General features: G+C 43.1%; 1 protein-coding gene across 8 annotated transcripts in view; it reads right to left on the bottom strand.

Moving 5' to 3' along the window:
- Positions 1–1,248: 1,248 nt before the first annotated feature.
- Positions 1,249–27,472, bottom strand: part of LOC100273716 (proteasome assembly chaperone 3) — a 33,439-nt gene continuing 7,215 nt past the window's right edge. Inside the window, exons 1-9 of one of the 8 annotated variants that reach the window (XR_004855514.1) lie at positions 6,903–7,194; positions 6,106–6,200; positions 5,824–5,871; positions 5,688–5,734; positions 4,756–4,822; positions 4,630–4,673; positions 2,601–2,735; positions 1,849–1,906; positions 1,249–1,583 (exon numbers count right to left, since the gene is read on the bottom strand). Coding sequence is in view for 7 of the 8 variants with exons in the window: in XM_020546789.3 (XP_020402378.1) it covers positions 1,533–1,583; positions 1,849–1,906; positions 4,630–4,673; positions 4,756–4,822; positions 5,646–5,734; positions 5,824–5,871; positions 6,106–6,183 (435 nt within the window). In the remaining variant the exon portion in view is untranslated. Of the gene's footprint in view, positions 1,584–1,848; positions 1,907–2,600; positions 2,736–4,629; positions 4,674–4,755; positions 4,823–5,645; positions 5,735–5,823; positions 5,872–6,105; positions 6,201–6,693; positions 7,195–27,472 lie in introns of those variants that run through there. The other 7 variants (XM_020546789.3, XM_035964285.1, XM_008666742.4 and 4 more) reach the window with 7 other exon arrangements.

Genomic DNA, 27,472 nt, shown 5'->3' with positions numbered 1-27,472 from the left:
GGTAACCTAGGTCGGCCTCGATCTGCCCGATTTTGGTGTCCGTGGATGCATCCGCGGCGGTAAGGTGAGCCTCGACATTAGCACGATGGGTGCCCGAGAATTCGGACAAGGATTGCGCCGCCTCCGTCGCCTTGGACTCCAGAGTGCTGACCCGAGATTCCCATTTGTTGTCGAGGATTTGCAGCCTCTTGTCCAACTCCGATAGGAGGGCTCGGGTTTGGGATTCAAGAGCCAAGGTCAAGGCGGAATCGATCTGGGATGGGGATGCCATAGATCACAAGGGAACGAAGCCCTCTGATACCATATTGTTAGCTACCTAAGGAGAAGAGAGGATAGCTTGGGGAAGAAGAGATCGGCAGGGGAACCAGAGTTTTCTTAGAGATTCGGAATAGTCTTCATTACACGCATCCCTTTCCTAAACACACGCACCCATTATTTATACTTGCAGGTACTGGTAGCCTAGACCCGCCTGTCAGCCACACAGAGACATTACACCCACTTAGGTCCAGAGATACGGACATTGGCTCGGCGCTTGCGACCAACCTGCTTCTCCACCACGCCTGACTTCAATGTCTCCCCTGGTGATAGATCAATAAATGGTGGTGTAGTAACAGGGCAGCACGTCCAGATTGGAGACTGCGTTGAGTCGGAGGAGAAGGTGCCTCCCTCGATTCTAGCCGACATAACTACGACGGGATCGGGATGATGAACTGGGATTTGGATCTTGACTTGGAGATGCCTGACGAGAGATGCCACTTCACAATGGATGAGCTGTTGTCAGCGTTAGACGAACAGCCGTGTCGACGAAGGGAGACAGTCGATGCAGGGAGACAGTCGACGCGGGGAGACAAGTAACAGTGGAATATTCCTAGCTAGTCGTAGAGAGACGCATTGTGTCGACAATTAAGTGTTGTTTGGCTCACATATGTATAACGTAGGAACCGATAATGTGAAACTATATTTATTTAAATCCAATCATTATCGGATACCATACTAGACACTAATAACATTCTATTCAAACTTAATACTGTTTTAATCGAATGTGAACTATTGTTGTTACAATTTACGTTATATTTCGTGGACCAAACAACATCTTAGTTATACACTACTTATTAGTCTTAACATGTACTTATATCATCTACAAGCACCCAATTGGTCGAGTAGTTTCCCTCATGTCGAGTTTGTTTTGATTTTTTTTACAGAATTTTCCAAACCTTGGAGTTGGACTGGGTTGGTAGCAAGCCTGGGGAAGCTATAGCCGAAATTGTCAAATAGCCTCGAAAAGCATGATTCACCTCAGAAGTGTTTTACCAGCATACAGTGCCTTTTGTTTAGCGTGAGAGCTGACACTCAAATTTTGACAGCAGCTTAAAGCCACCTTTTGTTAATCCAAGTAGATAGAAGGTCTAACTACAAAACTACCAGAATTTAGTGCATGGTATAAACGATGGCTCCTCTTGCGCAATGCTAAGCAATATCTTTATCGATGGGCTGAATATGTCAATCCCATGCCCAGCTCAGTTATTCAATCATCACCAAAGGCGATTCTCGATCACAGCTACAATGATATCCTTCAGTGTTCCCTGCAAAGTTCAAAATTGCTACTCATCAGACATACATTTTGCCATCGGACTCGCCATTAATGTTTTCAACTGGGAACTATCTGGATTATTCAATGTTAACATTTCTTCTAATAATATCCAGGAGATTAGAAACCTCAAACCAACTTTATTCCACATTATGATCCTGCTAATTCATAAATCAGAACATGTGTTTGGAGAAAATAACGATGGCTAGGGACCATCACATATATTACCAAAAAACAGACACTGCAATTTTCAATCTTACCTGAGAATGATCTTTCAGACCCAGAGAAATAACCAATGACCGAGCTGAGCCACTGCCACTACAAAAATGAATGGAGTCATGGACAATGTTGTGTGTGAGTAAAATATTTCTTTGTGGGACTCAAACGTACAAAAATAATGTATCTGTCCTCAGCCAAAAGGAACAGTTAACGGTGGTGTTAGAGATATTACTAATTAAATTTTGTTATAATAGAAGCATGGAACTTTGTTTAATAGACTAACAATTACAATCAAAGAGCCATTGCTAGCAAATATTTGCATAGATGTCCCAAAAAATAGTACGAAAGAGGAGTTTCTTGTTATTTTCAAATAGTTATTGCAACTTCCGCTACAAGGGTACAGATACAGTCCAGCCCGCAGCATATTGTCAGGAACATTATTAGATGTGGAGATAGACCAAACAGCCATGGTTATTAAAATGTGATTTAAACATCGTTTACGGACGTATAAACGGTAAAATGTGCTTATGAGTTGGGAGCATCCGGACGTTTTAATCACATCATGTTTTGATCACAGAAGTCCGTGAAACACGTTTAAATGTCTGTTTCATGGTGCTTGTCTTTGGATGTTTAACTCACATTTCGGGCGTTTTAGAGTATTCGGCCTCTAGGCCCATCAACTTCCAAGTAAAGCTACCGGCTATTGGGAGCCTACTCTTGCCGAAGGTCCTCAAAACACTAAGATATTGATCGTTCTCTAAGTTTATTTCAGCCGAAGAAATGGTAGAGCTACCTTCGTCTTGACAACGGGCACGAAGATGAAGTTGGAAACTTCAGTCTTACGATTCGAATACGAAGCTATTGACCGGTTGGATGGAGGCTTTGACTGGCCAGATGAAGGGAAATCCAGAATGCTTGTTCAACACGTCTATAAGGAAAAAGACGACAATGCCCTTAGTGGATTTTGTAGTTTGTATATATAGGAAATGAGGGCATGATTGTAATTTCATATGAAGTTGTACGCCAAATCGTCACTATCAATAGAGGCACAGTGTCATGCATGAAGAGAGGAGATCCGGATCGGAATTGCTCTGCCTCCGAAGCTATATTGCTTTCCTGTCTCTGAATTGTTGTCCTAACCTCCAAAGGTATAATTGTAATCATATGTAATCAAGAAGGAATAGGAAAAGAAATGCATCAGTAATGACCTGTCTTGATCGTCCCTACTTATCTTGTTTTTCTTAAACCCATGATTATGATAATCTTCTTTCAATCTATCTTACATCAAGGGATAGATTGGGAGAATGAAGATCTAGTACATCTAATTGTGTTGCACTGTTTTGGTCCCCCATGGGAATCTTAACAGGTGACCAACATCGGCCTCTAGCTCCTAGAGCGTCGTTGGTCTCCGCAATTTGCATCTACACAAGGGGCTGCCAGCAGCTAGCGGCTCCAACTCTGTCACTCGTCACTTGACTCCAACACCGCCCAACGCCCGCCGGCCGCCTCCCCCTTCCAGAGTCGCCGCTAGTGGCCAGCGTTGTTGCCCTCCTCCCTACTCTGCTCTGCCTGCCGCCCTCCTTTCTGCTCTACTCTGCCCGATGCCATTGATGAGTTGGATGATGGTTATTGATCATAGATGCAAGTTCTAACTTGCATGTTGCATAGACTTGAGTGGTTGAACTTGACCCATTTACTTTTATGCTATTTGCTTTGTGAACTCAATTTATGAAAATCAACATATTATATTGTGTTGTTTTATGTCAAGACTGAAAAGATGTTTCAACGTTTAGACCCCTTTTGGAATGCGGGAAGTTTTCACGTTTCTAGCGTTTTTCCTGTGAAAACGAACTGATTCATGTGAAATTCCTATATAATTCCTCTAAAATTCCTGCATTCTAAAGGAGGCCTTACTAATTAGATGCTTGTGCATTGTTACGGTTTCTATATATCACATGGATAGACCTTGTTTAAATGTGATAATTGTTCAAACACGTTCCAAACCTTTACAATGAGCAACCGAAAGTCCTGAGTGGCTTGCGAGGAAGGTGGCGGCAGGGTTCTATTCGTGTCCTCACGACTTCATGCCTTGCAAGTGTGGTGGGCACTGGCGCCACAACAGGTACTTGTGTCGACTCCCTTCCCCTCCTCAATCAAACTGCTACGATCTCGAATCGAACCTAACTAATCCCAAATTCACCAAATCGAAAACCCATGTATTTCAATTGATGACCTAACAACTCTATTATGATGACACCTGGTAGACCTGTCTGCATGAGATATTGTCTTGATTGCGTCGCTGCCTGCCTGCGCGGAAGCATCACTAGTGTACGGGTATACATATTCAAATGGATCAGGTCTGTTGGGCGGCTCGTGGTCCGACACAGTCTAGCCCGAACATGTGGACAACAGGCTCGCCGCTCGTGTCGGCCCGACCCAATCACTGTGTCATGTTTGGACCTTAGGTGTGGCACGGTGGGCTAGGCCTTGTACAGACCGGTTTTATATTTTCTCTATTTTTCAAAAAAATCTATATTATGCTTGAGTATAGAATATAAAGCACAAAAATATGTTTGTTTTGTTGGCTAGGTGGGTGTGAATGTGGAACCAACAACCGAGGTTCAAACCCCCACTTGTGCATAATTATACCCTATTTTTGCAAAAAAACAAAAGGGGAGGGGTGACGCACGAACGAAGAAACTCCCACTTTATATTAGTAGAGATTAAATGTTAAAAAGGTGGTTCCTAATTTTTATTGTTTTATCGCTTTAATAACCATGTAGACAGAAAAAAGTAGATGCTATAGGAACTAGGAAGCAAACCTTATGTGCTCAATAAGTTGACGTGCGCAAGCTTGTAGGAGTGGCTACAATCACGAAATTTGGTGTGGTCATTAGTCTATACATGTCCATATCATAGTTTGATGCTGGATGGTTTAATGAGCTTACCTCATTTCTCTTCCCAAAAAGAACAGACACATTGTAGGTTGGGTCCGAGAAAACACTTTCGTCTTTCCTATCAAGTGGAGTTAAAGATTTAATGAAAAAATATAGTATACAAAGTTTTAAGGTAAAAGGAAAAATGGTTGCCTACATTCATTATAACTTTATAAGGTCATCATTCTTAAGCTAGAATCTCCAGAGAGACCGACTTTCCACCTTTTGTAGAAATGTCATTCAAAGGCCTTACAAATAGTAAGATATGACACACTGATTCCAACACGCATTTCAGACATAGAAATTTGTTATAAAATGTATATATATTGCAATAATAATAATATATAGGTGTTTATTTTAGTTGTAAGTTGCAAAACTAGGAAAACTTGTATGAAAACAATCCTTGCTTGTTCACGGTTCCCTCATTTGGTTCGGAAAGGGAATAGCATGATCAGCACAATTTTTTTGCAACAAACTAACAATACAATATGGTGATGGAATAACTATTATTAACATATTAACCAAGTTCCAACATTGAAAGTTTAGGTTTTCAAACAGCCAACATCTAGCGAGCAACAATCTGCCAGTTGTAAATTGATATGCTTGTGAACAAATATCATCTAGAATGCTGACTTGCTGAGGTAGCAATAAAGGTATTATCTTGCATACAGGCTTAGACATGTGAACAATCTGCCAGTTGTGAACTAATATGCTTGTGGCTGCAGTATATCGCAGATCTTTCTACTAGATGATCGAGTCTGTGAAAATATTTGTGGAGGGGGCCTGACTACTCATAAGGATCGAACGGAATGACAACTTCAATAATCAATGTGTTGTGAAAGAAATAGCGATGGAGTTACTTATGCGGAACTAATAATGCAAATAACAAAACTGAATTTTACATGCTTAGGAGAACGAATTTGCCTAGAAAGAAACAAGCGTACTTGGCAGCTAGTATGGTTCCCATGCAGCCGATTTGTGCCACAATCAGCTGCAGATTTAAGAAAGATGAAGTGATGAACATCTTTGGCAAGTGAGAATCAGGGCCCAACTGAATAAAAACCAACACTTTCGTCTTACCAGAAAGGTATCTTCATATTTACTGATAACAATATCTGTTTTATTTCCCTAGAAGATCCAAAAAAGAAAAAGGTAATCAAGTTACACTCATATTTAGAGAACTCTAGGAAAGCAAAACATATTCTCCAATACCAACTCAATACTAATAATCATACAAAGCAGATATTATTAGGTTTCCAGTCTAGGAAAACTATTATATTCTACTGTACATTATATTAACCATATTCGCTTTATCTGACTAAATGCAACAAAATTCAAAACTTTTTGCATCAAGACAGGTACCTTGATGTCTAATGAGAGGGACTGATGCTGCACAGGGAAGTGAGGACCAGATTGCGTAGAGTTCATTGGCACCTCCATCTATCTAACCAGAAGAGCTGTACATCACAATCTCCAAAGCATTAGCTTTACCACACTTAATACAAGACCCACAAAGCATCACATCTTAGTATGCATCTAAAGCCCTTTCCGAACTCAAATTTGCTAGGACTTGAGTGCAGTAGTTGACTTAACCCCAAAAAAATATTGGAAAATAAGCTGCAACCATACATTAAGGTCGGTTGATCATACTGTGTCTAGTGCCAACCGAGATGTATTATGTGTGCAGAACACGAATAGACTAATCAACCCGAGACGGATGAGATGGCTCAGTAGACTTCTCAGGCAGCAAGAAGATACGCATCTAACTGGAATCAGAGGACGATGAAAGACTTGGATTCATCTGATGGGGGAACAAACCGACTACTGGAGCAAACTAGGGTTGCTAAGATTGGTGGACACAGGGTGGCAGGGTAAGCCTAACCAATACTGCAATATACAATTCAGCATAATCCAATATATAATTTGGTAAAATAAAATCTTATTCAATACCATGGTTGTAACCAGGGTTCCAAATGGCGGCACTAAGCGCACGCTTCAGCGCGCTGAAGCGCTAAGAGGCCGGGTAACGCTTCGATTTCGGGCATAAGCGCTCCCAAAGCAGCCGACCGCCTTGGTGGAGCAGCGGCTGCTGGCTCCCATTGCCGTCCGAGCGCCATTGACGATCCACCGGAGGCGGGAGGAGAGAGAGAGGCACGCACGCAGGATCAACGGACGGTGTGCGGAGGACCGGAGGCGAGGGAGCGAGGCGACTGGCGAGAGGCGGGAGGGGAAGCCGTTGACGCCGTCGCTGAGAGCCAGAGCCTGTGCGCCGTCGCTGAGAGCCTGGGCGCCGCCGCCGTCGCCCGCGTGCCGAACGCGAGTAATAAGTGAGAGAGCGGAAGATGGAGCGGCGGCGCTGCGAGGAAGACGTTGGGATGAAGAAACAGCGTTGGCTGGTGCCTTCGATGCATCAGCAAGCGTCACCAAACAGGTTGATTAATCAGGGTAATCGGCGCAGGCGGATAACAATGATACACCTGTTTTAGATTTTGAATTTAGTAAATTTGTAAATTTTGAAAACTTTTTGATGCAATTTTTTATGTAAATACAATGGGTTATTTGAAAACTTTCTGCTGAAACTAAGTTTTAAAATACGCAACGGATTTTAAACTAAAAATCACATAAGTTCGGAAAAAAGAAAACGATATATCAGTCAGAATTACTGATTAACGGCTCCCAAAGCCGATAAATAGACATGTAGAACTAATTAGCCGGTGGCCAAGTGGGGCTAGTTTGGGAGATTTTTTTCTCCTTTCCACTAGATTTTTTTTTGAAAATAATACTGCTATATGTAATATAGGCTTACAATACTTGTAATAATAGGTCACTAGAATATTAGATGCCCTTCGGACACCCTATAATAATTTGAAGACAAAAGCTTTTTGTCCTGGCTAGATAGTCATAGTTATAAAAAAAATAAAATAGTAATACTAAGATCTAACAAAAACATTAGTTCTTAAGGCCATTGTCATCAACCTAACTGCCCCTTAACCTAGATGTAACAAAAATTGGTATAAAAGCTTGTTACGATGTTAATAGATTTAACACTAACTCAAAAAAATACATGTGTATATGGAAGGATATCTGTAGGTCTATCAACTATGCATATGTTAGAGGCGGAGATGTATTATATATTCAATGTTATTTGTGAACTATAAAAGTGAGACATGTAATATATTTGAACAACTAATTAAATGTTGTTATTGGACTTATGATAACTATTTGAAGACTTCCTTCTGACACTAAATTTCAAATACACAATGGATTTCAAACTAAAAATAATCGAAGTTTCGAAAAAATAAAAAGCAAAAACTGCTATATGGGTCGGATGGAACGAAAGCCCAACCGGTTAATCGGTTAGGATTGTTGAATAACCGCTCCCCAAAACCGATAAATTGATGTGTAGGATTGATTAGCCGGCGATCGAATAGGAGCTAGGATTAGAGGAAATTTTTTGTCTTTACACTTGAAATCCTTTTTAAATTTCCATAACTAAATGTGGCTCATTTGGGACATTTTTTGTTCACCTGTTGAGACCTAAACATGTTTTTATTTGCCAAAAATAATAGATCCAGTTTTACCTGATGCGTTGTCGGTTTATCGGTTCTGAAATCGATTAATCGGTCATATTAGTCGATAAATCGATGTCAAACCGAGCGGATTTTAAAAATGGTTTGAATTTGGATTTGGTCGGTTTTTTATTGGTTCACGTCGATAAATTGCAACTAATCGCTAATCGATCCTGATCGGTTTTTGAAGCCCCACCGATTTGGTGAACCCTACTGGTATTGTTTGGGGTAAAACTACTAATATTTTTTTCGCTTTTGTCTTCTCTATTCTCTTCTTCATCTCTACTCTCTACTATAAGCATCAGTTTTCCTAGTTATAGTTCCACCGTCGTTACTTTTACAAAGAACACCTTTTATTTCGTTCATGTAATCAACCTGTCATCCTCTAACTCGGTGAGATCTAGGGATGGATTCCAATACTTATTTAGATGTTAATTTTTTGTCTTCTTTCTTCGATTATGAACAAATAACATATAGAATTTGCTATATAAATTTATATTATTGTTTTTAGCATCAAGCCTATTAATATTCATAAAAAGTAAACCTCAAATTTGTTCCATATCTTTTTATATAATTGATATAAAATTTGGACACGGATACGGATTCAGGTGTTTTCCATCTTTTTGTTGCGGGGAGAAAATTATGCTCATAAAAAGTATACAAATTTTTATTATTTTACTTCATAATATTATTAATAACATGACCAAAATTTAACTTCAAATTCTATCATATCTATGTTAAAATATTATATTTGTCATATAAATCAAATGTTTTAGGAACATCCCTAGTTAGATCCACATTTAAAATTTAATTGGTAAAAAGCTAAAATTATGTACAATAGAGATTCGAACCACAGTGGTTGCCTTCAAACTCACATTCACAACTACTAGACAACAAAACACACATATATTTGTATTTTATACTCTATATGTGATACCCTGGCCCTAGAGGATAGTGATATTCCGCAAGGCTTAATAGAATTAATAGAGTACTCATATTAATAAAGTGCATCTTCTTTTTCGTAAGCTTATCTCGAAAAAACCACTGGGTTAAGCGTGCTTGGCCCAAAGTAATCTTAGGATCGGTCACCGGCCGGGAAGTCTTCTCGGGTGCGCACGAGTGAGGAAAAAGTACGCACAAAAGACTCGTGTTGGTTTGTAGGGACGATATATAGTCCTAGAGGACTACCAGGAGTAAGTACTGTCGGACTGGGAGTGAACGAGATGTTATAAATGGTATCAAAGTAGACACTCGCGGTTTACCGTCGGTCTGGGAATGAACGAGATGTTATAAATGGTATCAAAGTAGACACTCGCGGTTTCACGGGCATGTGCGGGCTAGGGGTTCGGATATATTGCGCATGGCGCATGTGGCCCTGAAGTGGTCACATGGCATGGCATATGACGACACTAGACACACATAGATGGCTAAGAGGGGAGGTTCCTGGCTTGGGGTTGACCGACGAGGGCGTTGGTCTTCTAAGGGGGTGGATTGTGATATCCTGGCCCCAGTGGATGGTGATATCCTAACCCAAGGTTTAATAAAATTAATAGACTACTCATATCAATAAGGTGCATCTTTTTTTCGGAAGCCTATCTGGAGAAAACCTCTGGGTTAAGCGTGCTTAGCCCAGAGTAATCTTGGGATGGGTGACCGACCGGTAAGTCTTCTCGAGTACGCACGAGTGAGGATAAAGTGCGCACAAAAAACTCGTGTTGGTCTGTGGGGATGATATATGGTCCGAGAGGGCCACCAGGAGTAAGTATCGCCGGTCCAGGAGTGAATGGGATGTTACACTATACTCAGTATAGATAAAAAAACAATAGAAATATACAAGCACTTTGCTAGTCTCTTATAAAGCACTAGTTTTTCTAGTTTTCACCGTCATCCCTTTTGCAAAAAAAAGTCCTTATACTTATTTCTAGCTAATCTGCAGTCCTGATATGGGTAGTTATCTCCTAGATAGGCCGTGAGAAAACACTAACCCAATAAGACAAGAAGGTACATGCAGCGCAACGCTCTCGGATAGTACCACCTCGCTAGCTGAAGGAGAGCGAGCGGTCGAGCTAACTATATGTAGCACCCCGAAAATTCAACTCTTGAAAATTTCTCAAACTCGCTCTAAATTCAAAATGAATTTTAAATTTCGTTTCAAAATGTTTGTTTGCGAGTTGATCTCAACAAATATAATATAGTGGTATATATTCTCTCCAAAATCCTCCTCAAAATATCATATAAATATTTTCCTAGTGATCCCACTCAAATTCTTTCCAGAAATACAACCCAAATATTCCACCGATATTTCTCCAAATATTTTCCTCCTAAGAAATACCTTCAGAATCATTTTTAAGGCCCCTACAAATATTTTCTTAATAATTTCCTCATGCTCATACGTATATATCATTCCTTCTAAAAAGCAATTGTAAATAAGCTAATGAACCATCATTCCTTCTAAAGACAGACACATCTACATTTGTAAATAAGCAATTGTAACCCATATTATATAATTGACTAACGAACAACAGGTTATACCCGAGCGATTCAACTAAAAACACATTAGATATGGAATGCTCGGATGAAATGGCTATCTTTCCTAGTCCTTTAACCTTGCCTTGATTCCCGTCACCAAATATGATTGAATCTTGGGAATCTTTGTTCTTGACGTAGGAGGTGAACATCTTCTTGTCCCCCGTCATGTGGTTTGTGCATCCGCTGTCGATAATCCAGCTTGAGCCCCCGGATGCATAAACCTGCAAGGCAAATTAGGCTTGGGTTTTAGGTACCCAACTCTTGTTGGGTCCTACAAGGTTAGTAACAATTGTCTTAGGGACCCAAATGCAAGACTTGTCTCCCTTGCATTTGGCCCCCATCTTTTTAGCAATCACTTTTTCATTTTTGCATGAGAGAACAAATTTAGCATTGCAAGCATGAAAGACAGTGGTAGATCCATTACACACTTTCCTAGGAGCATGAGACACAAAATTTCTCCTAGGCCTACCATTAAAATTGGAACTTGAAGCAATCATGGCATGTGAGTCAAAAGCATTACAACTCCTATTATAATGAAAATTCCTAGAATATTTTCTATCATGGTACATGAAAGCATGATTCTTTTGACTACTATTAGCCATGGGGGCCTTCCCTTTCTCCTTGTTGGGAATGGGAGCCCTTTGACTTGTTAAGTTCTTGGCTTCCCTTCGAAAGCCAAGCCCATCCTTAATTGAGGGGTGTCTACCAATAGTTTAGGCATCCCTTGCAAATTTTAGTTTATCAAAATCACTTTTGCAAGTCTTAAGTTGAGCATTAAGACTTGCCACTTCATCATTTAATTTTGTAATGGAAGTAAGGTGCTCAACACATGCATCAATATTGAAGTCCTTACACCTATTACAAATCACAACTTGCTCTACACAAGAAATAGATTTATTTGCTACTTCTAGTTTAGCATTTAAATCATTATTAATACTTGTTAGGCTAGACATAGTTTCATGACAAGTAGATAATTCACATGAAAGCATTTCATTTCTTTTAACTTCTAAAGCAAGAGACTTTTGCACACTTACAAATTTATCATGCTCTTCATATAAAAGATCCTCTTGCTTTTCTAAAAGTCTATTCTTTTCATTTAGAGCATCAATCAATTCATTGATCTTTTCTACCTTTGCTCTATCTAATCCTTTGAACAAGCTAGTGTAATCAACTTCATCATCACTAGAGTCCTCATCACTAGAAGTAGAGTACTTAGGAGTTTCTCTAGTGTTTACCTTCTTTTCCTTTGCCATTAGACAAGTATGGCGCTCGTTGGGGAAGAGCGACGACTTGTTGAAGGCCGAGGCGGCGAGTCCTTTGTCGTCGGAGTCAAACGGCGAACAATCCGAGTCCCACTCTTTGCCGAGGTGCGCCTCGCCCTTCGCCTTCTTGTAGGCCTTCTTCTTTTCCCACTTCCCGCTTTTCTCTTGTTCCTGGTCATTAGTATTATCGGGACAATTTGCTATAAAATGACCATGCTTACCACATTTAAAGCAGGAGCGCTTTCCCTTTGCTTTGTTCTTGTTAGGGTGCTCCTTTCGTCTTTTTAGCACCGTCTTGAAGTGCTTGATAATGAGGGCCATTTCATCCTCATTTAGCCCAGCCGCCTCAACTTGCGCCACCTTGCTTGGTAGCGCCTCCCTGCTACTTGTTGCTTTGAGAGCAACAGTTTAAGGCTCGTAGATGGGCATTGGTCCATTCAATGCCTCATCCACATATCTTGCTTCCTTGATCATCATTCGCCCGCTTACAAACTTTCCAAGTATTTCCTCGGGCGTCATCTTGGTGTACCTAGGATTTTCACAGATAGAGTTTACAAGATGAGGATCAAGGACAGTGAAGGACCTGAGCATAAGTCGGACGACGTCGTGGTCCGTCCATCTCGTGCTTCCATAGCTCCTGATCTTGTTGACAAGGGTCTTGAGCCTGTTGTACGTTTGGGTTGGCTCCTCCCCCCTGATCATTGTGAACCTTCCTAGTTCGCCTTCCACCAACTCCATCTTGGTGATCATGGTGGCGTCATTCCCCTCATGCGAGATCTTGAGGGTGTCCCAAATTTGCTTGGCGTTATCCAAGCCGCTCACCTTATGGTACTCTTCCCTACACAAGGATGCTAATAGAACAGTGATAGCTTGTGCATTTTTGTGAATTTGTTCATTGATAAACATGGGATTATCTGTACTATCAAATTGCATTTCATTTTCAACGATCTCCCAAATACTTGGATGGAGAGAGAATAGGTGACTACGCATTTTGTGACTCCAAAATGAGTAGTCTTCTCCATCAAAGTGCGAAGGTTTCCCAAGTGGATTTGAAAGTAAATGTGCATTGGAGTTAGATGGAATATGAGAATAATCAAAAGGAAAGTTTGAGTTAACCGTTTTCTTTTTCTCGTCGTCATCGTCTCTTTGTGAAGAGGAAGGCTCGTCGCTGTCGTAGTAGACTATCTTCTTGATGCGCCTCTTCTTCTTCCCGTCCTTCTTGTGACTTGAGCCAGAGTCAGTAGGCTTGTCGTCTCTTGGCTCGTTGAAGACAGATTCCTTCTCCTTATCGTTGACCACCATCCCCTTTCCCTTAGGATCCATCTCTTCGGGCGATTAGTCCCTTTCGTGGAGAGAACGACTCCGATACCAATTGAAAGCACCTAGAGGGGGTGAATAGGTGATCCTGTAAAAACTTGAAACTTATAGCCACAAAACTTGGTTAAGTGTTAGAGAGATAATACCAAGTGGCTATAAAGCGAGCTCTTGTGAATCACAACAATCACACAAAAAGCAATCACAGGAGACACGCGAGTTATCCCGTGGTTCGACAAGTACAACACTTGTCTACCTCCACGTTGTGGCGTCTCAATGGACGAGGGTTGCACTCAACCCCTTTCAAGTGATCCAATGATCAACTTGAATACCATGGTGTTTTTCTTTCTTTCACTATATCTCGTCCGCGAGGAATCTCCACAACTTGGAGCCTCTCGCCCTTACGATTGATGATCACAAAGAAGCACAGATGTAAGGGAGGGAAAAGCAACACACACAAGACTCAAAGCAAGAGCACAAACCCACACACTAGTCACAACTTGAGCTCTAAGTTCACACACGGAGTTCTCAACTCAAGAGGAGCTCAAATTGCTATCACAAGGAATCAAATGCGCTAGAATGAAGTCTTGGTGCTTAGAGATGATCAAAGAATGCTTGTATATCTCCTCCATGCGCCTAGGGGTCCCTTTTATAGCCCCAAGGCAGCTAGGAGCCGTTGGAGGCAATCAGGGAAGGCAATTCTTGCCATCTGTCGGGTGGCGCACCGGACAGTCCGGTGTGCCACCGGACAGGCACTGTTCCATGTCCGGTGCAGATTGCCTTCCTAAATTGGCGCAGCTGACCGTTGAAGACTTGGAGCCGTTGGCGCACCGAACACTGTCCGGTGTGCACCGGACAGTCCGGTGCCCCCATCTGGCCGTTGGCTCAGCCACGCGTCACGCGCGGATTGCGCGGCTGACCTTTGGCTCGGCCGACCATTGGCTCACCGGACAGTCCGGTGCACCACCGGACAATCCGGTGAATTTTAGCCGTACGCCGCCGACGAATTCCCGAGAGCGGCCAGTTGACCAGAAGCCAGCCTGGCGCACCGGACACTATCTGGTGCACCACCGAACACTGTCCGGTGCACCCAGACTGCGCTGAGTCTTGGCTGCTTCAGCCAAGTCCTTTCCTTTTTCTATTTTCTCTGATTCTATCATTTAGACAAATTTGTTAGTACACAAAAACAATGTACTAAGTCTAGAATCATACCTTCTTGATGATTTGCACTTCATCCACCATTTTGCACATAATTACTCACTTAGTTTGTGTTGGTCACTTTAATCACCAAAATACTTTAGAAATGGCCCAAGGGCACATTTCCCTTTCATTAACAGAAGGTGAAAGTACAAGCGTGACGCAGGAGCGAGTACTAGTCAGCGTGAACAATACGAGGGTACTGTTCATCTATTTATAGGCACGGGACGCAGCCTGGTCAAAATTACATTTATGTCCTTTACAACTAATTACAATCATGACACAAATTATCATGGGCCGATCAGTCTTTTCATCTTTAAGTCGGTGCAACCCTTTGTCTCAAGGAGTGTCGTTATGCCGAAGCTCCCTGTAAGGTAGCTTCAGCGTTACTTCTGTGCTGATCTTCCGAAGGTGTTTCTTCTTACAGGACCTTCGGCGACGAAGCAGACCCCCAACAGTAGCCCCTTCGTGGTGCTAGATCATTTTTCGTAACGAGCTTGATCCGTGAAAAAATCTCCAAGGCTTCGGAATGCCGAAGGTCCAAAAAACACCTTCTCTGAGCTCATTGTCGAGAAACGATTAAAATATTATGAGCGCGAGGTGGCCCACCATACGACGGATACACGCCTCACACCTCCCACGCGCCGAGTGGTCCACCGTTCAGTGGGTGCAGGTAACTGTTCAGCGGGTGCGGGTAACTTGACGATTCACCTTCACACCTGCAGCACTATATAAACAGACGGATAGGTGTGAAGTTACCACAACATTCATTGCCATTGCACTGTTGTGCTGCTGAAAAATTTAACCATAGCTGAAGCTTTTTCATCACATTCTCGAGCAAAGCATCAACTTGATTTAGCTTCGACATAAGAGAAATCTTCGTCAAAACTGTAAAAATCATCAACCTCGTAAGAACTATAAGAAATTCAACATCAGATGGCCAGAGTACGTTCAACTGCGAGGGTGACCCGTGACGGAGAGCAGGCCGAAGCCACCGAGACTGCCCCGATCTCCGAAGTGATGAAACAATCGGGACTAGTAGTGACAGAGGAAGCCATTGAACAAGGTGCACCTGCTGCCTAAACTGAACAAGATGTTGAGGAAGAAATTGTTGATGAGGAAGAAGAAGAAGATTACAACATTTTGATCCCGTCAAAACCTAGCCACTTGGATTTTGGAAAATCTACCATTTCTGAAGCTGATATGCCCATGATGACGAAGTTGGGCTACTTCGGAGAAGCTGAGAGGAAACTGATTCGTTTTGCCAGGGAAGAAACCACTCCAACACCGAAAAGTGATGAGGTGGTAGTTTTCAAAAGTTTTTTCAGAGCAGGATTGCGGTTTCCCTTGAACGAGATGATTGGGGAAGTTTTGGATAACTACGAAATATATCTTCATCAGCTGACCCCTAACGCTATCGTTAGGCTCAGCGTCTTCATTTGGGCCCTTCGAAGCCAAGGAATGGACCCGAATGCCGAAGCTTTATGTCGAGTGCATGAGCTGCATTACCAGACGAAGGCCAGAGAAGACGAGTTGCATGAAAACTTTGGCTGTTATAACTTCGCATATCGCAAGGATATGAAGGCCCCGGTGCTTTGCTATCGCACCAAGTGGCCAACCGGTTGGAAAAGTGAGTCGTTCTATGTCAAGGCCGATGAGAAGAAGAGGGAGAAGTTGAAGACACTAGTGATGAGCCCGCTGAGTTTAAGCTTCGGGTTGACTAGGCCCCTGTGCCGCATGACGTCGGGGTCACCATGCCAACAAGTTGTAGCAGAATTCAGGGTGGTAGCCGAACAGATCAGCACCAGAGATCTAGTTCAAGAATATTTGGCTAACAGAACATCTCCGACCTTGAGCGAATTTAGCATGCCGAAGCTAAAAGGGACGAAGAAGGGACTTGAGCTTGTGCGACTTCCTTATCGGTTTAAATTTGAGAAACAATTTAAAGAACCTTGCCAAGAGTGGCTGAAAATGATTGAAACAGTGTGTAATGAAGTGCTGGGAAATTACACCAAAAAAAGGATCAACTGATGACTGCGGCCTTCGGTACCCGACCGAAACGAAGGTTAAACCGTGTAATGGATGTTCTGAATTTTGAATATCCTGATTACGAGCGTCTCAACAAGGGTGCCGAAGGAGTAAAAAGGAAGAGAGTTGTCAGTGTTTTGAGCAGACAGGCTGCTAGGATGGTAAAATAAGATGAAAAATCTTTGAAAAAGAGAAAAACCAGTCCTGAGCCGAAGGTGGCGACCTCGAAGAAGAGAACTGCAACTCCAGAGCCGAAGATGGCTGAGATAGAAGAGGGAGCTCCTTCGACACCTTCTGCTGCCGAAGTAGAAGAAATTTTAAAGGTAATGACCGAATCCTTACCTGTCAAACTGCTAAGTCCACTGGGGCCGCAACTGACGAAGCTTTTTCAGAAGAAGGACGAGCTTTCGGCAGGGAAGAAGGCGGTTGGGCCAAAAAGGCGAAGGATTGTTACTGTTATGCAAGCAATTGAAGAAACGCCACCGCCGGCCTCAGCGTCAAAAATAACACCAGCTACCGAAGTTGCTGCTCCTGTCGAATCTGCTACTGCCGAAGCTACAACTGCCGAAGCTACCAATCTGGAGAGCACAATATCTGATATTGATAAAATGCTCTTGGAGATGGCCGCGGAAGAAGCTGCTGCAGCTGCCGAAGAAACCCTGACCACAGTACCTGAAAAAGGGAAGGAAATCGCCAAAGATATTTTGGAGGAAAAAGGCTTCAATTTTCAAAATGTAATTGGTCAAGAATTATCCAAGGCTGAGAAAGAGGAGCTACAGGAGTATGCTATATCCTATGGCTACCAGCCAGGAGCGATGCTCTTCAGCGGAATTAACGAAGAAGCCTTAGGATGCATTCGAGATCGAACTGGAGCAAAGATTATCAGCACTCTATCGAATAGTGTTGGTTTTCCGAAGCTTGAAGCTGACATCAGTCGCTACCGACGACAGCATATCGTCGGCAGCTTATTCTATTCTAATTTCAAGGTAAAATTTTTCCCTCAGCTTTTCATTGTTTTACGAAGAAGGTGATTGCTGATGAAGGTTATTCTGCACAGAGTATGCTACTAAGTAAAGCCTTGAGGATGCAACATGACCTCGAAGATAAGAAAAATGAAGTTATAATTGAAGGCTTGGAGAGTAAAATCAAAGATCATGAAGATGCTCTTGAAAAGAAAGATTTTGTTCTTCAAACATTGGAGGGTTCACTGGCAGAAGCCCAAGCTGAAATTGCCAGATTAAACAGTGAACTCCTCCTGAGGTCAGAAAGCTTCGAGCAAGAAAAGAAGATTTTTGATGCGAAGCTTGAATCCGAAGTCGAAAAGAGTTCGAATTTGCAAAAATCCTTGAAAGAGCTTCGGTACAAATGCTTAAACTTCGGCAACCAATGCGTGCAACGGCTGAAGCAGGTCTTCAACTCATTTGGAGCCAGTTCTGAAAAATTTGAACCTTCGATTGAAGACCTGTCAAGCACCTTTGAACATATTGAGGCGCGAAGTTGATGCGATTGAAAGGGAAATGGCCTTAAACCATTTCTTATATTTTGGTGCTTGATGACTGAAAGGGAATTAGGCTTACACCTAGTCCCTAATTAATTTTGGTGGTTGAATTGCCCAACACAAATTTATTGGACTAACTAGTTTGCCCAAGTGTATAGATTATACAGGTGTAAAAGGTTCACACTCAGCCAATAAAAAGATCAAGTTTTGGATTCAACAAAGGAGCAAAGGGCCAACCGAAGGCACCTCTGGTCTGGCGCACCGGACTGTCCGGTGCACCACCGGACATGTCCGGTGTACCAGAGGACTCCAACTCAAACTCGCTACCTTCGGGAATTTCCAGAGGAACTCGCGCTATAATTCATCGGACTGTCCGGTGTACACCGGACAGTGTCCGGTGCGCCAAGGAAGAGCGGCCTCAGGAACTCGCCAGCTTCGGGAAACTCCAACGGCTAGTCCGCTATAATTCACCGGACTGTCCGGTGTGCACCGGACTGTCCGGTGCGACTCCAGAGCAACGGCTATCTCCACGCCAACGGCTACCTGCGGCGCATTAATTGCGCACGCAGCGCGCGCAGAAGTCAGGCGCGCCCATACTGCCACACCGGACAAGGAACAGTGCATGTCCGGTGTGCACCGGACACCCAGGCGGGCCCACAAGTCAGAATCTCCAACGGACAGAATCCAACGGCAGTGATGACGTGGCGGGGGCATCGGACATGTCCGGTGTGCACCGGACTGTCCGGTGCGCCATCGAACAGACAGCCTCCCAACGGCCACATTTGGTGGTTGGGGCTATAAATACCCCAACCACCCCACCATTCATTGCATCCAAGTTTTCCACTTCCCAACTACTACAAGAGCTCTAGCATTCAATTCTAGACACACCAAAGAGATCAAATCCTCTCCAAATTCCACACAACGCCATAGTGACTAAAGAGAGTGATTTGCTTGTGTTCTTTCAAGCTCTTGCGCTTGGATTGCTTTCTCCTTTCTTGATTCCTTCATTGCAAACAAACTCACTTGTAATTGAGGCAAGAGACACCAAACTTGTGGTGGTCCTTGTGGGAACTTTGTGTTCCAAGTGATTGAGAAGAGAAAGCTCACTCGATCCGTGGGATCGTTTGAGAGAGGGAAGGGTTGAAAGAGACCCGGCCTTTGTGGCCTCCTCAACGGGGAGTAGGTTTGCGAGAACCGAACCTCGGTAAAACAAATCCACGTGTCACACTCCTTATTTGCTTGCGATTTGTTTTGAACCCTCTCTCGCAGACTCGTTTATATTTCTAACGCTAACCCGGCTTGTAGTTGTGTTTATATTTGTAAATTTCAGTTTCGCCCTATTCACCCCCCCTCTAGGCGACTTTCAATTGGTATCAGAGCCCGGTGCTTCATTAGAGCCTAACCGCTCGAAGTGATGTCGGGAGATCACGCCAAGAAGGAGATGGAGACCGGCGAAAAGCCCACTACAAGCCACGGGAGCACTCCATCGGAAGAGTCCCGCACCAAGAGGAGGGAAAAGAAGAAGAGCTCCTCCAACAAAGGGAAGGAGAAGAAATCTTCTTCTCACCACAAAGAGAAGAAGGAAAAATCTTCTTCCCACAAACCGCATCGGAGTGGGGACAAGCAAAAGAGGATGAGGAAAGTGGTCTACTACGAGACCGACACTTCATCAACATCGACCTCCGGCTCCGATGCGCCCTCCGTAACTTCTAAACGCCAAGAGCGTAAGAAGTTTAGTAAGATCCCCCTACACTATCCTCGCATTTCTAAACATGCACCTCTACTTTCCGTCCCATTAGGCAAACCACCAACTTTTGATGGTGAAGATTATGCTAGGTGGAGTGATTTAATGCGATTTCATCTAACCTCACTCCACAAAAGTATATGGGATGTTGTTGAGTTTGGTGCACAGGTACCATCCGTAGGGGATAAAGACTATGATGAGGATGAGGTGGCCCAAATCGAGCACTTCAACTCTCAAGCAACAACAATACTCCTCGCCTCTCTAAGTAGAGAGGAGTATAACAAAGTGCAAGGGTTGAAGAGCGCCAAAGAAGTTTGGGATGTGCTCAAAACCGCGCACGAGGGAGACGAGCTCACCAAGATCACCAAGCGGGAAACGATCGAGGGCGAGCTCGGTCGGTTCCGGCTTCGCAAAGGGGAGGAGCCACAACACATGTACAACCGGCTCAAGACCTTGGTGAACCAAGTGCGCAACCTCGGGAGCGTAAAGTGGGATGACCACGAAGTGGTTAAGGTTATTCTAAGATCTCTTATTTTTCTTAACCCTACTCAAGTTCAATTAATTCGTGGTATTCCAAGATATACTAAAATGACCCCCGAGGAAGTAATCGGGCATTTTGTAAGTTTTGAGTGCATGATCGAAGGCTCGAGGAAGATCAACGAGCTTGATGATCCATCTACATCCGAAGCTCAACCCGTCGCATTCAAGGCGACGGAAGAAAAGAAGGAGGAGTCTACACCAAGTAGACAACCAATCGACGCCTCCAAGCTTGACAATGAGGAAATGGCGCTCGTCATCAAGAGCTTCCGCCAAATCCTCAAACAAAGGAGAGGGAAAGACTACAAGTCCCGCTCCAAGAAGGTTTGCTACAAATGTGGTAAGCCCGGTCATTTTATTGCTAAATGTCCTATATCAAGTGACAGTGACCGAGGCGACGACAAGAAGGGGAGAAGAAAGGAGAAGAAGAGGTACTACAAGAAGAAGGGCGACGATGCCCATGTTTGTCGAGAGTGGGACTCCGACGAAAGCTCTAGCGACTCCTCCGACGACGAGGACGCCGCCAACATCGCCGTCACCAAGGGACTTCTCTTCTCCAATGTCGGCCACAAGTGTCTCATGGCAAAGGACGGCAAACGGAAGAAGGTTAAATCTAACTCCTCCACTAAATATGAATCTTCTAGTGATGACAATAGTGATGAGGAGGATAATTTGCGTATTCTCTTTGCCAATCTTAACATGGAGCAAAAAGAAAAATTAAATGAATTGATTAGTGCTATTCATGAAAAGGATGACCTTTTGGATTCCCAAGAGGATTTTCTAATTAAAGAAAACAAGAAACATGTTAAGGTTAAAAATGCTTATGCTCTAGAAGTAGAAAAATGTCAAAAACTATCTAGTGAGCTAAGCACTTGCCGTGAGATGATTGACAACCTTAGAAATGAAAATGCTAGTTTAAATGCTAAGGTTGATTCACATGTTTGTAATGTTTCAATTCCCAATCCTAGAGATAATGATGATGATTTGCTTGCTAGGATTGAAGAATTAAACATTTCTCTTGCTAGCCTTAGAGTAGAAAATGAAAATTTAATTGCTAAGGCTAAAGATTTTGATGTTTGCAATGCTACTATTTCCGACCTTAGAACTAAGAATGACATGTTACATGCTAAGGTTGTAGAATTAAAATCTTGCAAACCCTCTACATCTAGTGTTGAGCATATATCTATTTGTACTAGATGTAGAGATGTTAACATTGATGCTATACATGATCACATGTCTTTAATTAAACAACAAAATGATCATATAGCAAAACTAGATGCTAAAATTGCCGAGCACAACTTAGAAAATGAGAAATTCAAATTTGCTCGTAGCATGCTTTATAATGGGAGACGCCCGGGCATCAAGGATGGCATTGGCTTCCAAAGGGGAGACAATGTCAAACTTAGTGCCCCTCCTAAAAGATTGTCCAACTTTGTTAAGGGCAAGGCTCCCATGCCTCAGGATAACGAGGGTTACATTTTATACCCTGTCGGTTATCCTGAGAGCAAAATTAGGAAAATTCATTCTAGGAAGTCTCACTCTGGTTCTAACCATGCTTTTATGTATAAGAGTGAAACATCTAGCTCTAGGCAACCAACCCATGCTAAGTTGCCTAAGAAGAAAATTCCTACTGCATCAAATGAACATAGTCTTTCATTTAAAACTTTTGATGCATCTTATGTGTTGACTAACAAATCCGACAAAGTAGTTGCCAAATATGTTGGGGGCAAGCACAAGGGATCAAAGACTTGTGTTTGGGTACCCAAAGTTCTTGTGTCTAATGCCAAAGGACCCAAAACCATTTGGGTACCTAAAGTCAAGAACTAAACTTGTGTTGTAGGTTTATGCATCCGGGGGCTCAAGTTGGATACTCGACAGTGGGTGCACGAACCACATGACTGGGGAGAAAAAGATGTTCTCCTCATATGAGAAAAACCAAGATATCCAAAGAGCGATCACATTTGGGGATGGAAATCAAGGTTTGGTCAAAGGATTGGGTAAAATTGCTATATCTCCTGACCATTCTATTTCCAATGTTTTTCTTGTAGATTCTCTAGACTACAATTTGCTTTCTGTTTCCCAATTATGTCAAATGGGCTACAACTGTCTATTCACTGATATAGGTGTCACTGTCTTTAGAAGAAGTGATGATTCAATAGCATTTAAGGGAGTGTTAGAGGGTCAGCTATACTTGGTAGATTTTGATAGAGCTAAACTCGACACTTGCTTAATTGCTAAGACTAACATGGGTTGGCTCTGGCACCGCCGACTAGCTCATGTTGGGATGAAGAATCTTCATAAGCTTCTAAAGGGAGAACACATTTTAGGACTAACAAATGTTCATTTTGAGAAAGACAGGATTTGTAGCGCATGCCAAGCAGGAAAGCAAGTTGGTACCCATCATCCACATAAGAACATCATGACAACCGACAGGCCACTAGAGCTCCTACACATGGACCTATTCGGCCCGATTGCTTACATAAGCATCGGCGGGAGTAAGTACTGTCTAGTTATTGTGGATGATTATTCTCGCTTCACTTGGGTGTTCTTTTTACAGGAAAAATCTCAAACCCAAGAGACCTTAAAGGGATTCTTGAGACGGGCTCAAAATGAGTTCGGCTTAAGGATCAAGAAAATTAGAAGCGACAACGGGACGGAGTTCAAGAACTCTCAAATTGAAGGCTTCCTTGAGGAGGAGGGCATCAAACATGAGTTCTCTTCTCCCTACACGCCACAACAAAATGGTGTAGTAGAGAGGAAGAATCGAACTCTATTGGACATGGCAAGGACCATGCTTGATGAGTACAAGACTTCGGATCGGTTTTGGGCGGAGGCGGTCAACACCGCTTGCTACGCCATCAACCGATTGTATCTACACCGAATCCTCAAGAAGACATCATATGAACTCCTAACCGGTAAAAAGCCCAACATTTCATATTTTAGAGTCTTTGGTAGCAAATGCTTTATTCTTGTTAAAAGAGGTAGAAAATCTAAATTTGCTCCTAAGACTGTAGAAGGCTTTTTACTTGGTTATGACTCAAACACAAGGGCATATAGGGTCTTTAACAAGTCCACTGGACTAGTTGAAGTCTCATGTGACGTTGTGTTTGATGAGACTAATGGCTCTCAAGTAGAGCAAGTTGATCTTGATGAGATAGGTGATGAAGAGGCTCCATGCATCGCGCTGAGGAACATGTCAATTGGGGATGTGTGTCCTAAGGAATCCAAAGAGCCTCCAAATGCACAAGATCAACCTTCCTCCTCCACGCAAGCATCTCCACCAACTCAAAATGAGGATGAAGCTCAAGTTGATGAAGTAGAAGATCAAGCAAATGAGCCACCTCAAGATAATGGCAATGATCAAGGGGGAGATGCAAATGAGGAAGACAAGGAGGAAGAGGAACAAAGACCGCCACACCCAAGAGTCCACCAAGCAATCCAACGAGATCACCCCGTCGACACCATCCTCGGCGATATTCATAAGGGGGTAACCACTAGATCTCGTGTTGCTCATTTTTGTGAACATTACTCTTTCGTTTCCTCTATTGAGCCACACAGGGTGGAGGAAGCACTACAAGATTCGGATTGGGTGGTGGCGATGCAAGAGGAGCTCAACAACTTCACGAGAAATGAGGTATGACATTTAGTTCCACGTCCTAATCAAAATGTTGTAGGAACCAAATGGGTCTTCCGCAACAAGCAAGACGAGCATGGTGTGGTGACAAGGAACAAAGCTCGACTTGTGGCCAAGGGATACTCCCAAGTCGAAGGTTTGGATTTCGGTGAAACCTATGCACCCGTAGCTAGGCTTGAGTCAATTCGCATATTATTAGCCTATGCTACTTACCATGACTTTAAGCTTTATCAAATGGACGTGAAAAGTGCTTTCCTCAATGGACCGATCAAGGAAGAGGTCTATGTTGAGCAACCTCCCGGCTTTGAAGACAGTGAGTATCCTAACCATGTCTATAAGCTCTCTAAGGCGCTTTATGGGCTCAAGCAAGCCCCAAGAGCATGGTATGAATGTCTTAGAGATTTCCTTATTGCAAATGGATTCAAAGTCGGAAAGGCCGATCCTACACTCTTTACTAAAACTCTTGAAAATGACTTGTTTGTATGCCAAATTTATGTTGATGATATTATATTTGGGTCTACTAACGAGTCTACATGTGAAGAGTTTAGTAGGATCATGACACAAAAGTTCGAGATGTCTATGATGGGGGAGTTGAAGTACTTTCTAGGATTTCAAGTGAAACAACTCCAAGAGGGCACCTTCATTAGCCAAACGAAGTACACTCAAGACATTCTAAACAAGTTTGGGATGAAGGATGCCAAGCCCATCAAGACACCCATGGGAACAAATGGGCATCTCGACCTCGACACGGGAGGTAAGTCCGTGGATCAAAAGGTATACCGGTCAATGATAGGCTCTTTACTCTATTTATGTGCATCTCGACCGGATATTATGCTTTCCGTATGCATGTGTGCAAGATTCCAAGCCGACCCTAAGGAAGCTCACCTTACGGCCGTAAAACGAATCTTGAGATATTTGGTTTATACTCCTAAGTTTGGGCTTTGGTATCCTAGGGGATCCACATTTGATTTGATTAGTTATTCGGATGCCGATTGGGCGGGGTGCAAAATCAATAGGAAGAGCACATCGGGGACTTGCCAGTTCTTGGGAAGATCCTTGGTGTCTTGGGCGTCAAAGAAGCAAAATTCAGTCACTCTTTCCACCGCCGAAGCCGAGTATATTGCCGCAGGTCATTGTTGCGCGCAATTGCTTTGGATGAGGCAAACCCTGCGGGACTACGGTTACAAATTAACCAAAGTCCCTTTGCTATGTGACAATGAGAGTGCAATCAAAATGGCCGACAATCCTGTCAAGCATAGCCGCACTAAACACATAGCCATTCGGTATCACTTTTTAAGGGATCACCAACAAAAGGGAGATATCGAGATTTCTTACATTAATACTAAAGATCAATTAGCCGATATCTTTACCAAGCCTCTTGATGAACAATCTTTTAACAAACTTAGGCATGAGCTCAATATTCTTGATTCCCGCAATTTCTTTTGCTGAATTGCACACATAGCTCATTTATATACCTTTGATCATGTCTCTTTCATATGCTATGACTAACATGTTTTCAAGTCTATTTTAAACCAAGTCATAGGTGTATTGAAAGGGAATTGGAGTCTTCGGCGAAGACAAAGGCTTCCACTACGTAACCCATCTTTCGCCGTCGCTCCAAGCATCTCTCCATTCTTGGGGGAGAAAAGCATGAGCATCAAAGAAAAGGACCTTGTCTTTGGGGGAGAAAGTAAGAGCACAAGGCAAAAGGACCGGACTTCGTCTTTGGTATAACCTTAACTCATTCATTTATGACCAAAGGGGAAGAAAGCACTTCGAGGGCTCTACTAATTCCGTTTTTGGCGATTCATGCCAAAGGGGGAGAAAATATGAGCCCAAAGCAAAAGGACCGCACCACCACCAATTTCAAAAACTTAGTGTTGAATATTTTCAATTGGTATCCTATTATGTTCAAAAGGGGGAGAAAATAGTATTCCAAAAATGGTATATCAAAACCCTCTTGAACACTAAGAGGTGGATCTCATTTAGGGGGAGTTTTGTTTAGTCAAAGGAAAAGCATTTGAAACAGGGGGAGAAAATTTGAAATCTTGAAAATGCTTTGCAAAACTCTTATTCACTACCTTTGACTATTTGCAAAAGAACTTTGAAAAGGATTTACAAAAGAGTTTACAAAAACAAAACATGTGGTGCAAACGTGGTCCAAAATGTTATATAAGAAAGAAACAATCCATGCATATCTTGTAAGTATTTATATTGGCTCAATTCCAAGCAACCTTTACACTTACATTATGCAAACTAGTTCAATTATGCACTTCTATATTTGCTTTGGTTTGTGTTGGCATCAATCACCAAAAAGGGGGAGATTGAAAGGGAATTAGGCTTACACCTAGTCCCTAATTAATTTTGGTGGTTGAATTGCCCAACACAAATTTATTGGACTAACTAGTTTGCCCAAGTGTATAGATTATACAGGTGTAAAAGGTTCACACTCAGCCAATAAAAAGATCAAGTTTTGGATTCAACAAAGGAGCAAAGGGCCAACCGAAGGCACCTCTGGTCTGGCGCACCGGACTGTCCGGTGCACCACCGGACATGTCCGGTGTACCAGAGGACTCCAACTCAAACTCGCTACCTTCGGGAATTTCCAGAGGAACTCGCGCTATAATTCATCGGACTGTCCGGTGTACACCGGACAGTGTCCGGTGCGCCAAGGAAGAGCGGCCTCAGGAACTCGCCAGCTTCGGGAAACTCCAACGGCTAGTCCGCTATAATTCACCGGACTGTCCGGTGTGCACCGGACTGTCCGGTGCGACTCCAGAGCAACGGCTATCTCCACGCCAACGGCTACCTGCGGCGCATTAATTGCGCGCGCAGCGCGCGCAGAAGTCAGGCGCGCCCATACTGGCACACCGGACAAGGAACAGTGCATGTCCGGTGTGCACCGGACACCCAGGCGGGCCCACAAGTCAGAATCTCCAACGGACAGAATCCAACGGCAGTGATGACGTGGCGGGGGCACCGGACATGTCCGGTGCGCCATCGAACAGACAGCCTCCCAACGGCCACATTTGGTGGTTGGGGCTATAAATACCCCAACCACCCCACCATTCATTGCATCCAAGTTTTCCACTTCCCAACTACTACAAGAGCTCTAGCATTCAATTCTAGACACACCAAAGAGATCAAATCCTCTCCAAATTCCACACAACGCCATAGTGACTAAAGAGAGTGATTTGCTTGTGTTCTTTCAAGCTCTTGCGCTTGGATTGCTTTCTCCTTTCTTGATTCCTTCATTGCAAACAAACTCACTTGTAATTGAGGCAAGAGACACCAAACTTGTGGTGGTCCTTGTGGGAACTTTGTGTTCCAAGTGATTGAGAAGAGAAAGCTCACTCGATCCGTGGGATCGTTTGAGAGAGGGAAGGGTTGAAAGAGACCCGGCCTTTGTGGCCTCCT

This window comes from Zea mays, chromosome 1, assembly GCF_902167145.1.
Source record: "Zea mays cultivar B73 chromosome 1, Zm-B73-REFERENCE-NAM-5.0, whole genome shotgun sequence".
Taxonomy (NCBI): Eukaryota; Viridiplantae; Streptophyta; class Magnoliopsida; order Poales; family Poaceae; genus Zea; species Zea mays.
The sequence above is the reverse complement of the archived record's forward strand: the minus strand, read 5'-3'. Positions and strand labels throughout refer to the sequence as shown.